Here is a 14797-nt window from a genome sequence, read left to right as displayed (position 1 = left end):
AACGGTATCTTCTGTGTTGGCATTGTTATGTTCAGAACAACGATGCCAACACAGAAGATACCGTTCAACATAACAGGCCAATTACACTTGATTAATCTTTGTATGTAGATAGCAGCTGCCTCGTATGGGCCAATAGGCCTTCCGCAGTTACCTCTATTCTTATGTATCCCCCATATTTTCACCTTTATTGTCTTATCACCTGACCCAGTGCTGGTATAAAATCAACCAAACCTGAAAATTCTTTTCACTTGAGAATGAACCATGGAGGTTCGAAACGTTGTGCAAATTGTATAAATAGTTGCAATACATTCTATATTAATTCACTTCTTTTCTTCACCTTAAAATTACGAAAATGAGTTTTGGAGAACTCCTATTTCAGCTAAGCCCTGATGCTAAGAAAATAGAGGGATAGAAGCCCTAAATCAGAAAATAGTAAATACAGAATATGCGGTCATATTCAGTGAGACATGTTTGAAAGAAAACCTGCTGCCAGTATACACCTATATATATATATATATATATATATATATATATATATATATATATATATATATATATATATATATATATATATATTACTAATACCTCATTATTATTGTTATTACCTAATAATAATTATTGTTATATTAATATTTTATCACTTATTATTTGTATTATTACTAATATTATATAATACGTATTACCAGTGTAGGTGGTGGGACGTGAACACAACAGGGCGTGGGGCTGGCAGCCTCCCAAGTGCATCACTAAGGCCCTTGACCTCTCATTCCCTGAGGCATGATTTCACCTGGGCAGGTGCTCAGACACACATGGGAGTGAGGCGAGTACATGGGAGGGACTCGAGCACATTGGAGGGAAATGAATATATGGGAGACATGAATATTAGTGAGGGATACGAACACATGATATGGGAGGGGGGGGACACGAATATGGGTAATCGAGTGAAAACTGCTACGAGGATGCGACAGTGGTCGTGCAGACAGACTCCATGCACGGATTGTGGACTGTCTGTAGGATTATGATTCAATTCCCCACAAGTTTGCTATACAAACTTAAGACTAAATCAGTGGTAACCGGAAGTGTAATAAAGTGGATGAGAGAGTACCTTTCTGATAGGATACTGTTACGGGTAGATGAGATGGCTCACAGTAGTGGGAAGTCACGAGGATTATTACTATGAACTTGATATTCTTGGTATACCGAAATTACTTGACAGAGGAAATTGATTCAAAATTCACGACGATTCAAAACACTTGAAAACTGCAAACAGCTGCAGGACAACTTTGACGAACTTGAGGGATGGTCAGTGAAATGATTATCAGACTTGAACCCAGACAGATGGAAGATGATAATATTCGGGAAAATGACAAGATGATCCACTAAATAAAATGAAATGAAAGGAAGACGAAACCTCTCAAAATGCAAAAATATCAGAAACGTTACATAAGCCATAGCCTAGCACCAGAGTCTCATATAAATAGGAAAACATCAGTATATGCGACATATGTGAATATCACCGAGGAACCAAAGGAAGGAAACATTCAGATACGCAGTAGAATCTAATACCTGAATTGACATAAAATGATGACTTCATAGTGACGTCACTGTACCTTGTGCATACCTTATATAAAACAAATGTTTATATTTTTATTAGATTAGGTCAGGTAGGGTTGGGTTAAGTTAAGTAAGTTTACTTAAAGAGTATCGATTAAGTAGAGTGGAGAAGATTTTCTCAGGTCTTAGACTCTACTCGAGCTCTGTACATTACGTCTATGAAGGCCATTACGGCGTGTGGCGCCCCGGCGTGGAATCCCCGTGTCACAATTGGGGTGTGTGGTCGTCATATACTCTCCCCTACCCCCTTTCCCCTAGATGGGGAATGTTACCTATCGTACGTTACGGCTCGTGACCCTACAGCAGCCAAACTTTAATTACGTCTAGGGATACGAGACAACTGCTGTTTTCAATAGCGAATCACCAGTATAACCCCTTGATAAGTAATGAGCACAATAATAAATCTTCCTTAGGACTGAAGAATAGATACAATATCTTATATACATATATATTAAATAAATCTCAATAGCAAACAGATGATTATTTGGTCACAATATATCACATTAAAAATATCACTGTATCTTCCAGACATTAAATTAAAATTATTATATGTATGGCTATGACAGAACAAAAATGTATAACTTAACTCCAACAAGATGTTATCTCCCTGGTTCCGGATCAGCTACTGAATAACATAACGCGAGAGTCAAAACACATTGCCTTGCCCCGCGAACAAATTGCCAAAGTTACAATATTTATTATTTCAACAATGGAGCAATACATTGTGACAAGAGTAATCTTAAACTAACTTAATGAATAATTAATACATATTGATATACAAAAATAAAGTACTTGTTTCTTTACATAGTAATTAAAATATGCATACAGAAGGAAATAATGGCATGCACACCCAGCAACGGACGGTCCCACGACAATTTGCCAGATACAGTTCACTCAATTATTTTTCACCTCTGTTACCCACATATGATCACATATAAATCATTAGTTCCCGTGGGAAAACTGAGCACACAAAGAAATAAAACAATCATTCCCACGATACGTTGGGCCTAACGCCAACACTGTAACATGAATGTACGTTTGCATAGAACATATAAGTATATCAATATACATGCTTGTAATTTACACACAATTATAAATGTACATATTAATATATTTACTTACGTATCATATAGGGGTACGTAACAGGGAACACCTCCCCATCCTGTTCCCATCTGCTTCTTCCACCTTGGCCATAAAAGTGTCACAAAGATCCACTTCACTATTTGATTTGTTAACCTCTATTTTTGTCTCCTGACTTGCACTATTGGAAGTTTCTGTTAATTGAGACTCTGATTTAGACTGGGTCACGGTACATGCTGAGTACATTACCGTGTCCTCAGAATCAGTCCGTGCCCTAATCACCTCTGGCTTAGTTAGCATTATTGGGTGGTCATTACCAGCAAGTTCATACCCCACAATTAGATGAACGCCAGCAAATGGTAATTTAGGACTAACACCTACTAAACTTTTGCCTTTAATAAAATCATACTCAAGGTTTACTTTCCTCAAGGATACAGTCTGGAATTCTCCAGTGATTCCCTGTATAATTATTACTTCCCCAGTCTCTGTAGACTGTATATATATTGTAAAACACTCTCTAATAGTAAAGATTGGATACTCCTGTATCCCTTAAAATTTTAGCATCACGCCACAAACCATTTACACATTAGACACATTTAGACCCCTGCAGATACATTTAGACTCCTGTAGACAAACTTTGACCCCTGTAGACACATTTAGATCCCTGCAAAAACACTTAGACCCCTGCAGACACATTTAGACCCCCGTAGACACATTTAGACCCTTGTAGACACATTTAAATCCCTGCAGACACATTTAGACCCCCTGCAGACACATTTAGACCCCCTATAGATAAATTTAGACCCCCCTGCAGACACATTTAGACCACTGCAGACACATTTAGACCCCTGAAGACACATTTAGACCCCTGAAGACACATTTAGACCCCTGTAGACACATTTAGATCACTGCAGACACATGTAGACCCCTTCAGACACATTTAGACCCCTACAGATATATTTAGACCCGGTGGGGGCCTCGTAGCCTGGTGGATAGCGCGCAGGATTCGTAATTCTGTGGCGCGGGTTCGATTCCCGCACGAGGCAGAAACAAATGGGCAAAGTTTCTTTCACCCTGAATGCCCCTGTTACCTAGCAGTAAATAGGTACCTGGGAGTTAGTCAGCTGTCACGGGCTGCTTCCTGGGGTGTGTGTGTGTGGTGTGAAAAAAAAAAAAAAAAAAGTAGTTAGTAAACAGTTGATTGACAGTTGAGAGGCGGGCCGAAAGAGCAAAGCTCAACCCCCGTAAAAACACAACTAGTAAACACAGATAAATTAATGCCCCTGCAGACACTTTTAGACTTCCTACATACATTTAGACTCCTTCAGACACATTTAGTCTCCTGCAGACACATTTAGTCTCCTGCAGACACATTTAGTCTCCTGCAGACACATTTAGTCTCCTGCAGACACATTTAGTCTCCTGCAGACACATTTAGACCCCTGCAGACACATGGAAAGAGCAAGGAAAAGTGCCGTAACTAAGGGAGATAGTGTCAAGCCAACCAGCACTGGAAATCTCTTGAGATAACCAGAGCTGGAGTAAGGAGGCAGGGAAAAGGCTGCGGCACCAGCCAGGATCTCACCATCTTTTACCTCAACTGCAGTCAGTAAGTTACATCAACAATGTAGAGACAGGCTCAAGGCTCTCAGAACTGTAGTGGGGTACAGCCCCAAATACGGTGTCATCATGGAGAGGGAGGCAGAGGGAGAGGCTCTGTGATGGCAGGGTTCTCATGCATAACAAATCACTCCAAACAGAACTATTAGAAAATATGGAAGACAGCCGTTGTTATGCCAGTACGGTAAGATTGTTACCATATTATTTCCGCTAAATTATTATCATGAAAGTATTAGTAGTAGGCATCCATCAGTCTCAGGAGACTATGGAGTTGGACTCTAATGGTAATATTACCATTAGAGTATTACCATGAGAGCATTACAATAAGAGTGTTACAGTAAGAATATTACCATAAGAGTATTGTCATAAGAGTACTGAACTAGAAGGGACAATAAAACATGCGCCTCTTTAAGATGCGAACATTTATTGCAAAAACTATTCTTAACTAGAGTACTTGCACAACTGCAAATGGCACAAATAATTCATAGTCTTGTACTTACTTAACAAATTCCTAAATCAAAATTAATATCTAAACTCTTAAGATACTAGAATATATACTCGTAAAATTAACAAGCATATAAGCTCATAAATAAACAATAAGTAATATTTTGAGAAAACTCGTAAGTACTCCATAAGTATTGTTCCCTTCCTTCCCTTGTTACTTCCGGGGGTGTAGGATGTTTATGTGGCTTCAGGGGTCTCCTTCCCCCCACCACAGGGCATGAGGGGGGGGGGGATGGGTTAGTAGGTACCCCTAAGCACACACATTTCCCTAAGAAAAACTAAAATATATAAAATAATGTTTAGTTGGCATATCACACTCGCAAGAATTATGATGATAATAGTAATTAATGGATAAGTGCAATGGAAAATTCTTTTGTATTTTAAATTTAAATGCGTCATGTGGCTGTTGTAAACCACCAACCTCCGGTTTATAGTTAACTAGGCTATATACTGTACCATCACCGGTTAGTAGTAAAGACCGAGGACATTGAGTAGGCATCCATCAGTCTCAGGAGACTATGGAGTTGCGCTCTGGTTGTCGGTCTGGAGTGGCCTCACCAGGGCGCAAAGCCTGGGTAGGTTGATTCGGGGACATTAGTACTGGAAAAACTAATCTGGACACACCTCTCCCAACCACTCATTACAGCTGTTGCTTGAAGGGCAGGAAGAGACTCTCACCGGTTTCAAACCGAGATATAATAACACACGTAGATACATATAACGCGCAGAGTATTAAAAAATTTTTGACAAAATGGAGGCTACTGGGTCTTGAGACAGTTTTTTTCTTCATAATATCCAGATGCCAGAACCACCGACATAGTTCATTATTCAAACTGACGTTGTTAATTATTAACGAACTAGCACCAGTTGACCCTCAGTAGTCACAATATTTTCATGTAACACGTGGTATGTAAACATTTAATTCACACTCATCCTCGATTATTACCAGTGCTAAACTTTACAATCAACTGGACTTTTTACGAATGTCATTATCATGAGAATAAAATAGTACACAAAAATTGGTTAACGCAAGGATAAGTTATCTGAAAAGTTAAAGTATTCAGCATATTAGTTGGATGTAGAATTGGAACCGAATATCAGGAGAGACCAGTAGAGAACATTGAAGATGACGACTGACACGGGCACGATGATCACCCTTGCCGTCCTGAGTATGTCCACGGTGAAGGCCGGCCGAGCCACACCCTTCATAGTGCCTGATGGGGTCACCTGGGTCACCTTCCCGAGGTTCTCAGACTGGTGGTGAGCCTTCACGTGGCAGAGGATGATGGAGAATAGGAGGAAGATGCAGTAGAAGAACCACACATCGATCATTTTCACGTAGGCGGTGACGGGAAGGGCATCGGAGGTGTTGTTGAAGAGCGTGTAGAGCACCAGCAGCGTCGTCAGACTCAGCGTAAGACGATCCTTCGTGTCAGAAATAAAAATACAAAATTTAAGAATAGTTCAACTAAATAGGTTTTGGACACAATAATAAAAATATAGTCGGTTTGTGATTAGTTTTTTATATAAAGTCATCGATAGGTCTGCAAATTGGTGAGAATGTGCAGCAATATCCGTGTTTAGGATAATAATTTGTTAAAAGTGTGGGACTCTCCTTGCTCTACCTCGACCATGATGCCTGTCAGTGATATGCTTTCTCACGTTCAAGATTTAATATGTAAGTCTTAAGTCAAACTGTGAGAGGCTTGGAAGAGACCAGTAAAGTGAGACACGGAACACATTACTCACTCACCCCTTGGTCATTGGTGTGGAGGAAGAGAGTAGCGTAGCCTATGGCCTGGAGTAGAGCGGTGGGAAGAAAGACATTCAAGACTATCACCGTCCATCGCCGTTCCAGTCCAAATTCCACCTGTGAAAATAACATGACCCAAAATACTATATTAAGTGGTTGAAACATAAGTAAACCCGCAGTTAACAGGTGTGTTAAACCTGTTATCTGATATCGCGGCTAGATTTAATCACAGACAGAAATGGTCACATAATTATCTCACCAATTTCTTGCATCTTTGTGTTCAGGTAATTTAGGTGTTCTGTGATATCCATCATAAAGATGGACCTCAAACACACAAATTATTTTTCATATCACGCCCATCCTTTCCTTTCTGTTGCCTGAAATTGTGTATTTCACCACACAGTTCACTACAGCTTCATGACGTTACCATCCGCTCACCGACCAAACCAGGTACCGGATGACACCTAAGACAAGGTACCGGGCACCACCTGAAAGGTACTCACCGACCAGACATGGTACCGGGCACTAGCTGGGAGGTACTCACCGACCAGACAAGGTACCGGGCACCAGCTGGAAGGTACTCACCGACCAGACATGGTACCGGGCACTAGCTGGGAGGTACTCACCGACCAGACAAGGTACCGGGCACCAGCTGGAAGGTACTCACCGCTCAGACATGGTACCGGGCACCAGTTGGGAGGTACTCACCGACCAGACAAGGTACCGGGCACCACCTGAAAGGTACTTACCGACCAGACAAGGTACCGGGCACCAGCTCGGAGGTACTCACCAACAAAACAGGGTACCGGGTGGCGTTGCTGCCTCTGTGAGTGACAGTTACTGAGCAGAAGGTGACGGTGTAGGAAGGCAGGCTCCTGCCTTCCATGTACTCGACCGCGGCCAGCTCCGCGGAGAAGGTCACCACCTCGTGGCTGACGGAGGACAGCTGCAGCAGCAGGACACAACGCTGGGTGTCGAAAGGGTAATAGAACACGTCGAACACGCAAGCAAAGCTCCCACTGAAAGCAACAGTCTTCTTTATTATGTAATTAAACGAATATTAAGTCAGTCAATAATGTCAGTCGTATTTCTGATACATTTGTATACATCATACATTATTCGGCCCATTGTCCTGTTTAGATAGTACTTATAGTAAAGATGTGGATCATTGTACATATACTGACGTAATGGACACTTAAAAAGTAGGATTTGGTACTATTGAATTTGGACAAACCGAAAAAGGTTTTGTATTTATGTTGCTAATAAAACTAACTTAACCATTCTAGACCTAATACAAGCTTTCTAAAACTTAATACAGTACATGTATGAGCGTTACTAGGCCTAGGAATATTAAAGTTTAGTTTTTAGCGTTATTTTTTTCCGGACAATAAAGTGAATAGTACCAAATTTGATCTAATTGTCCATTACGTCAATATATGTACGATGGATTAGTACCAATATAAAAACAGATGTGTTAAACACTATTAACCAATAATGTTTACCTGTTTCTCAAACTTATGCACCAGTCTCTTATGGGGTACTATGTCAAGGGGTTTCCGACAGTCCAAGAAAATGCAGTCTGCCCACCCTTCTCTTTCTTGCTTAATCTTTGTCACCTGACCGTATAATTCTATTAAATCATGCCTCTCACCGCTCTCAACACAGCCCTGTTCCTGTGCCAGGTAAGTCCACTACGGGCTCACCATAGTCCGTGCTACTTGGAACGTTTTGTTCCCAGTAGCTGAATCTTAAATAACAACAACAACCACTCTCAACATTGAGTATTATCAATGTCTCTGCGCAGTATATAACCGCATAGTTACAAAATACTATGTAAACAGGATGATGGGTTGCATACACATATATATATATATATATATATATATATATATATATATATATATATATATATATATATATATATATATATATATATATAATATCTTACGCATCTCCGATTTTATATCTACATTTTTGTGAGGTGGATGGGGTGAGGTGGCATTAATAGGGTATTAATTTCATTTCAGCGATGAAATTAATACCCTATTAATGCCACCTCACCCCATCCACCTCACTAAAATGTAGATATAAAATCGGAGATGCGTAAGTTCTATTCAGTTGTGTATTTGTAAACTAAAGTCTTTGAAAATGTAATTATATATATATATATATATATATATATATATATATATATATATATATATATATATATAAAATTAGCATGCATAATGTGTGGAAATAAGCCAAGGTACCTGTAGTGCTGTCGCTGAATGATTGAAGCTGACTTCCCCGAGTAGGATATATCTGCGAGGAAAATATGTTTTAAATATATATATATATATATATATATATATATATATATATATATATATATATATATATACACATAAACCGGGAGAGAGACTGGGGTGAGGGTATAATGGAAGGAGGTGATGCCTGGCTATACTGCCTGGTCTCTCCCGCGTGTACTGGGAGCACTGGTAGGGTGTCCCAGACACTCCTCCGTTACACTCTGGCGACCAGTGCCCTCGAAGAATTAAATAATTTTTATATTGGTTATTTCATAGTTCATATAAAATTACTCTAGGGGTTGTAGCATGTAGATATATCAAATCTTGAACCCTGGTTCGAGTCCCGCAATTACTCTCAAAATTTAAGGCATATAAAGATGAAAACATACCCATATTAGCATCGTTGAAATCCACTTCGAGTGGTAAGCCTGTCTTTTTGAGGAAAAGTTGTTCGGTGAACATTTTAATGTTTCCATCATGAACGTTTGGGAAGTTAATTACTGGCCTCCAGATATTATTTTCATCCGCTGAAGAAAGTCGATTTATTTCCGTCGTATTTTTCAGGTTAAGATATTTTAGCCTCGGATCCTTCCAAGTAATCAGTACATTAATCTCCAGATCAATGACTCTTTTGACGTCGTTGATGTTGAGAAACCGTAGGATCTGGACCAGCGACTCAAGTTCCAGGACCTTACCGCCATTCACATTGTCCGGAGGTCTTACAGACCTGTAGCTCTGAGGAAGCTTCACCAGCGTACACCCATCTTCGTCAGAGAAGTCAGAACACTCGTCTATAGTGTTGCATCTCTGCTCCTTGGGAATGCATTCACCATTATTGCAGGTATATTCAGAACTATCACAGGCTGAGAGAGACAGTAAGATGCTCGTATTTACACGAGTGTTACAAACCTCTGAACTGATCAACCAATTGTGTTTACCCAGTGGGTAAGATTTTACAGATGGAAGTGTCAAAGTTGCTAAATTTTCACTCGTTATGATATTTTTTAATACCCAAATTTTCGATTCTACCATGTAAATCATAAAACCATAATATCCGTGAAAATATGGTTTCTGGTTGATGTAGCCAAGCATTTCGAAAAAGGTTTCATGTTCTCGCAGTAGGCACAAGCCCCTCAAGCGGAGGGTGCGGGTCGTGTTCCTCGTGCATGGGACGCAGGTCATATAGTCTAGCGAACAACGCACATCATTCAAAAGTCCACTATCCCGGTTCATATACACACAGTTCTCAGTCGTATATCCATTGGGTTGTCTGTCTCTAAACGGTACTTCTTTAACTATTTCGTTGTTAGAAATTTTGCGCCATACTCCTTCTTCTCCTTCGTCAGTTAAACCGACCCATAAGATAAGAGATTTTGAGCATTTATCTTTAAAAAGTAATGATTTGTTAAACAACTCCATGTTTTCTTCACGCGACGATGGTCCATACATGTCACAGCCGAGGCGCTGACACAAGAGAAGAGAATCGATGTGATTTCGATCCTCAGGCAAGATAACAAAGTCCCTTGTGGTCTGACACAGCGTGGCGAGCCGCTCCTGCGAGACACTGGCCCCAAAAACCTCAACATCATCTGTGTCTGAAGAGAAGATGTTTCCTTGTCCCAACTGCTTGCACTTGGCTATATCTTCAACTTCCTGCTGACTGAGACTCCTGTTCCAGATGTTGACTTGAGTCATGTGACCACGAAACACCTGATCGGTTTCGAAACCACCTCCTAAACTGTCCTGGTCCTGACCTAGTATAAGGGTAGAGTTGAGCGGGAGCGACATCACCTGCCCCTCCAGAGGCCCCTGCGTCAGCTCCACCCCGCTAACAAAGACACGGTAGTGTCCGGAGGTGAAAACGTGGCAGTAGTGAACCCACTGGTGAAGCATCAGGACCGTCTTGAAGTTCGGAAACTTATTCTGGACGATTTCGTCGTAGTACATATCTAAATCCTCGCCTCGTCGATCTGCAGACAAATATTAAGAGCAATGTATTCACCTATATCTTAATGTGGGCTTTTATAACATAACCCCGTTCTTAACACAATATTTAGTATATAAATGCACTTGTATACAAATGAGGTGTTGAAGACATTTAAGTTGAAAGGAGGATTGTAAGTTTTTAGTATGTAAAGTGACGAATGTTTTCCAGTAGAGGAGTATATGAGGATATGTTTAAGATAGAGATAATTAAAAAGCAACATCTATGTTATCTACATCAATAAAATAGGATGTCTGTCTGTCTGGTTTTTTGTTTAGCTAAACTTGAAGACTAGAATCATGTGGCCAGCCTCACCAAACTTTGCAGATTGACTGGTAGATGTACACCGACTGTCATAGGGGGGGGTGTCATGTCCGGGTTAAATGTGTGTGTGTGTGTGTGTGTACTCACCTAGTTGTGCTTGCAGGGATTGAGCTTCGGCTCTTTGGGCCTGCCTCTCAACAGTCAATCAACTGGTGTACAGGTTCCTGAGACTATGGGGTTGTATACACTTGAAGCTGTGTATGGAGTCAGCCTCCACCACATCACTTCCTAGTACATTCCATTTACTAAATAATCTGACACTGAAAAGGTTCTTTCTAATGTCTCTGTGACATTAGAAAGCGCCGCCCTGCTCCTTATTGTCCAAACTGCATTGTTCCTCTTATGGTCGTGCATATCCTTGTTGAATGTCCGGACTTCCAGGACGTGCATGTCTCTTGCTTCACGACCATCCCTCGCAGTCACTTGTTCCTCAATAGAATTCTTAGTGAATCAGATTACTATTGTACTATTGTTTAGGAGGCTGGGCTGTATTTTCTACATGATTAAGATGCCTATAGTGATGACGATAGTGAGTAGTAAAGATGGTTACGTCCTGCCAGGTGTGGCGAGGCTACAGCTCACCAGGTGTGGCGAGGCTACAACCCACCAGGTGTGGCGAGACTACAGCTCACCAGGTGTGGCGAGGCTACAACCCACCAGGTGTGGCGAGGCTACAGCCCACCAGGTGTAGCGAGGCTACAGCCCACCAGGTGTAGCGAGGCTACAGCCCACCAGGTGTGGCGAGACTACAGCCCACCAGGTGTAGCGAGACTACAGCTCACCAGGTGTGGCGAGGCTACAGCCCACCAGGTGTGGCGAGACTACAGCCCACCAGGTGTAGCGAGGCTACAGCTCACCAGGTGTGGCGAAGCTACAACCCACCAGGTGTGGCGAGGCTACAACACACCAGGTGTGGCGAGGCTACAGCCCACCAGGTGTAGCGAGGCTACAACCCACCAGGTGTGGCGAGACTACAGCCCACCAGGTGTGGCGAGACTACAGCCCACCAGGTGTGGCGAGACTACAGCCCACCAGGTGTGGCGAGACTACAACCCACCAGGTGTAGCGAGGCTACAACCCACCAGGTGTGGCGAGACTACAGCCCACCAGGTGTGGCGAGACTACAGCCCACCAGGTGTGGCGAGACTACAGCCCACCAGGTGTGGCGAGACTACAACCCACCAGGTGTAGCGAGGCTACAACCCACCAGGTGTGGCGAGACTACAGCCCACCAGGTGTGGCGAGGCTACAGCCCACCAGGTGTGGCGAGACTACAGCCCACCAGGTGTGGCGAGACTACAACACTCCAGGTGTGGCGAGGCTACAACACACCAGGTGTGGCGAGACTACAACCCACCAGGTGTAGCGAGGCTACAACCCACCAGGTGTGGCGAGACTACAGCCCACCAGGTGTGGCGAGACTACAACCCACCAGGTGTAGCGAGGCTACAGCCCACCAGGTGTGGCGAGACTACAACACTCCAGGTGTGGCGAGGCTACAACACACCAGGTGTGGCGAGACTACAACACTCCAGGTGTGGCGAGGCTACTCACAGATGTAGAGAGAGTTGGCGAAGATGTCAGAGACGGCCATGGAGACATGGGGCTCCAGCCTGGTGAAGCTGGTGGCCTTGATGCGGTAACACACACTCACCTCCTCGGAGTTTGGGTAACCCTGTACGGAACACAGTCCTCATTTTGTAATTGTTAAAACATATCTTTAGATTAGGCTGGGTTAGATTATGTTAGGCTACGTTCAGATACGTTACGTTAAGTTAGGGCTGGGTTAGATTATGTTAGGCTACGTTCAGATACGTTACGTTAAGTTAGGGCTGGGTTAGATTATGTTAGGCTACGTTCAGATACGTTACGTTAAGTTAGGGCTGGGTTAGATTATGTTAGGCTACGTTCAGATACGTTACGTTAAGTTAAGGCTGGGTTAGATTATGTTAGGCTACGTTCAGATATGTTACGTTAAGTTAAGGCTGGGTTAGATTATGTTAGGCTACGTTTAGATATGTTACGTTAAGTTAGGGCTGGGATAGATTAAATTGACTTGCACTAGATTGGGTTAAGCAGAGTTGATTTTAATACAAAAAATCGTGAAAAAACGTACTTATATACAAAATGTTGAGCAGCCTCCATACATTAAGCATGTGTCACACTGAAGGGATACATAATAGCCAGAACTACAGTGTGTGGAAGTTAACAAAGTTTAGCTCAAACACGGAGCCAGCCCTGTGTTTGTCACTGAGTGTGTGACACAGCCAGACCCGTGAGTGCGTGACACAGCCAGATACGTGTAACATGGGTACAATCTGTCCAATAACAACGTTTTAAAATACCAAGGCGCTCAGTAGGTCATCAGTAGACTACTGTAATACTGTCAATCATGCCAGGTCGTAGTCAAAGAGGCTGCTGAGTTTTATAGAGAATTAATGTGATTGTGTTAATTGTGGGTTTGGTTTCGTGTTACTTAAGGTCTATCAAACATATGGTGGGTTATTTAGACCACCATAATACTTTACTGATGAACCACCACGTATAATTTAGTGCTGAACATAGTCCAGGACTAAACCTCTCAGTGTAAATACACCGTGAAGGATATACCTCTGGGTGTATAAATCCCTTTGGGAGGTTTGATGGGGTTTGGATGGGTTAACTTTGGCTATATTTGGACGAACTGAAGACTGTTAGAGAATGTTACCTACAAGAATATGAATAGTGTAGACGGTGCCTTAGGTACAGTTAACACTGAAGACTTGCTGAAGCAGAGGCCAGAGTTATAGTCACCTTGAGGGAGAGGTTGTAGCGGAGGAAGACGAGGGTGGAGGGCGGAGACCACATGTCCTCCTGGAGGCCGTACACCTTCACCAGGAGACCCAAGCCACTGCTCTTGCTCTCTCCGTGCCCGGCATGGGCTGCCACCAGCAACGTTACAAAGTAATTCAAAAAGATTTAAGATTAATAAGAACAATTGTAATATAAATAAAACTGAAGAAAGAGTGCACATTCATTACCATCATACGGAGACATGTCATGTTAACTGCAGGCTGGCAGAGATGCGAGAAACATATTGAAAGAATTTGTGGCGTTTTTCCTATATATTTATACAAGATGAGATAATTATCGGGAGAAAGCACTACGCCAGTATGACTATATAAAACTTGGAAAAAAATATGAGAATATGTAACTGGGACTGAGTGAAGGAACGGTACCCAAACACTTAGGGGATTGAACCCCGATCCTTCAGGAAGATACCATCACTGAACGATCAGTCTGTGACTGGTCCATATATTTATATTTTTCAATTACTGAAAAATAAATTAATATAGAGACCTGAGATTATGGCATCAAGTTATGTGTACTGGAGAGAGGTGTAAGCAGTAGGTAATAACCTCGTGGCTACATAATGGCTCTTACGGGTTCACCATAGCCGGTGATACATGGACATTTCGTTCTGAGTAGCTAAATCTAAAACAACAACATAATCGTTCACTAATTCTGGTAACCACTCACTGCCTTGAGGAGATATTTAAATTTGTATTATTTTTTATACAAGTAAATTCCATTATTTTTCTTTTGAAGTCACAGTGTTGGGGATAAATTATACAGGAATCATCCCAT

At 42.0% G+C, this 14797-nt stretch overlaps 1 protein-coding gene across 1 annotated transcript; it reads right to left on the bottom strand.

Annotated features, from left to right (window-relative positions):
- Positions 1 to 4788: 4788 nt before the first annotated feature.
- On the bottom strand, positions 4789 to 10824 carry LOC138351845 (uncharacterized). The gene is made up of 5 exons (XM_069303856.1): positions 9252 to 10824; positions 8824 to 8875; positions 7362 to 7590; positions 6572 to 6688; positions 4789 to 6243 (listed from the first exon to the last, which is right to left on the bottom strand). Exons 1-5 carry the CDS (start codon positions 10807 to 10809, stop codon positions 5887 to 5889), a joined length of 2313 nt encoding a protein of 770 aa, XP_069159957.1. The 5' UTR covers positions 10810 to 10824; the 3' UTR covers positions 4789 to 5886.
- Positions 10825 to 14797: the final 3973 nt, after the last annotated feature.

The sequence above is a fragment of the Procambarus clarkii genome, chromosome 51, assembly GCF_040958095.1.
Source record: "Procambarus clarkii isolate CNS0578487 chromosome 51, FALCON_Pclarkii_2.0, whole genome shotgun sequence".
Classification (NCBI taxonomy): domain Eukaryota; kingdom Metazoa; phylum Arthropoda; class Malacostraca; order Decapoda; family Cambaridae; genus Procambarus; species Procambarus clarkii.
Note: the sequence above shows the minus strand (reverse complement) of the source record. Positions and strands in the feature narration are given on the sequence as shown.

Excerpts from the sequence above, each read along its gene's own strand:
- LOC138351845 (XM_069303856.1), bottom strand. The coding sequence starts at position 10,809 with ATGTACTACGACGAAATCGTCCAGAATAAGTTTCCGAACTTCAAGACG. Across the intron at positions 7,591-8,823 it reads ATTCAGCGACAGCACTACAG|TGGGAGCTTTGCTTGCGTGT; the intron begins GTACCTTGGCTT and ends TGTTGCTTTCAG. Across the intron at positions 6,689-7,361 it reads CCCGGTACCCTGTTTTGTTG|GTGGAATTTGGACTGGAACG; the intron begins GTGAGTACCTCC and ends TTATTTTCACAG.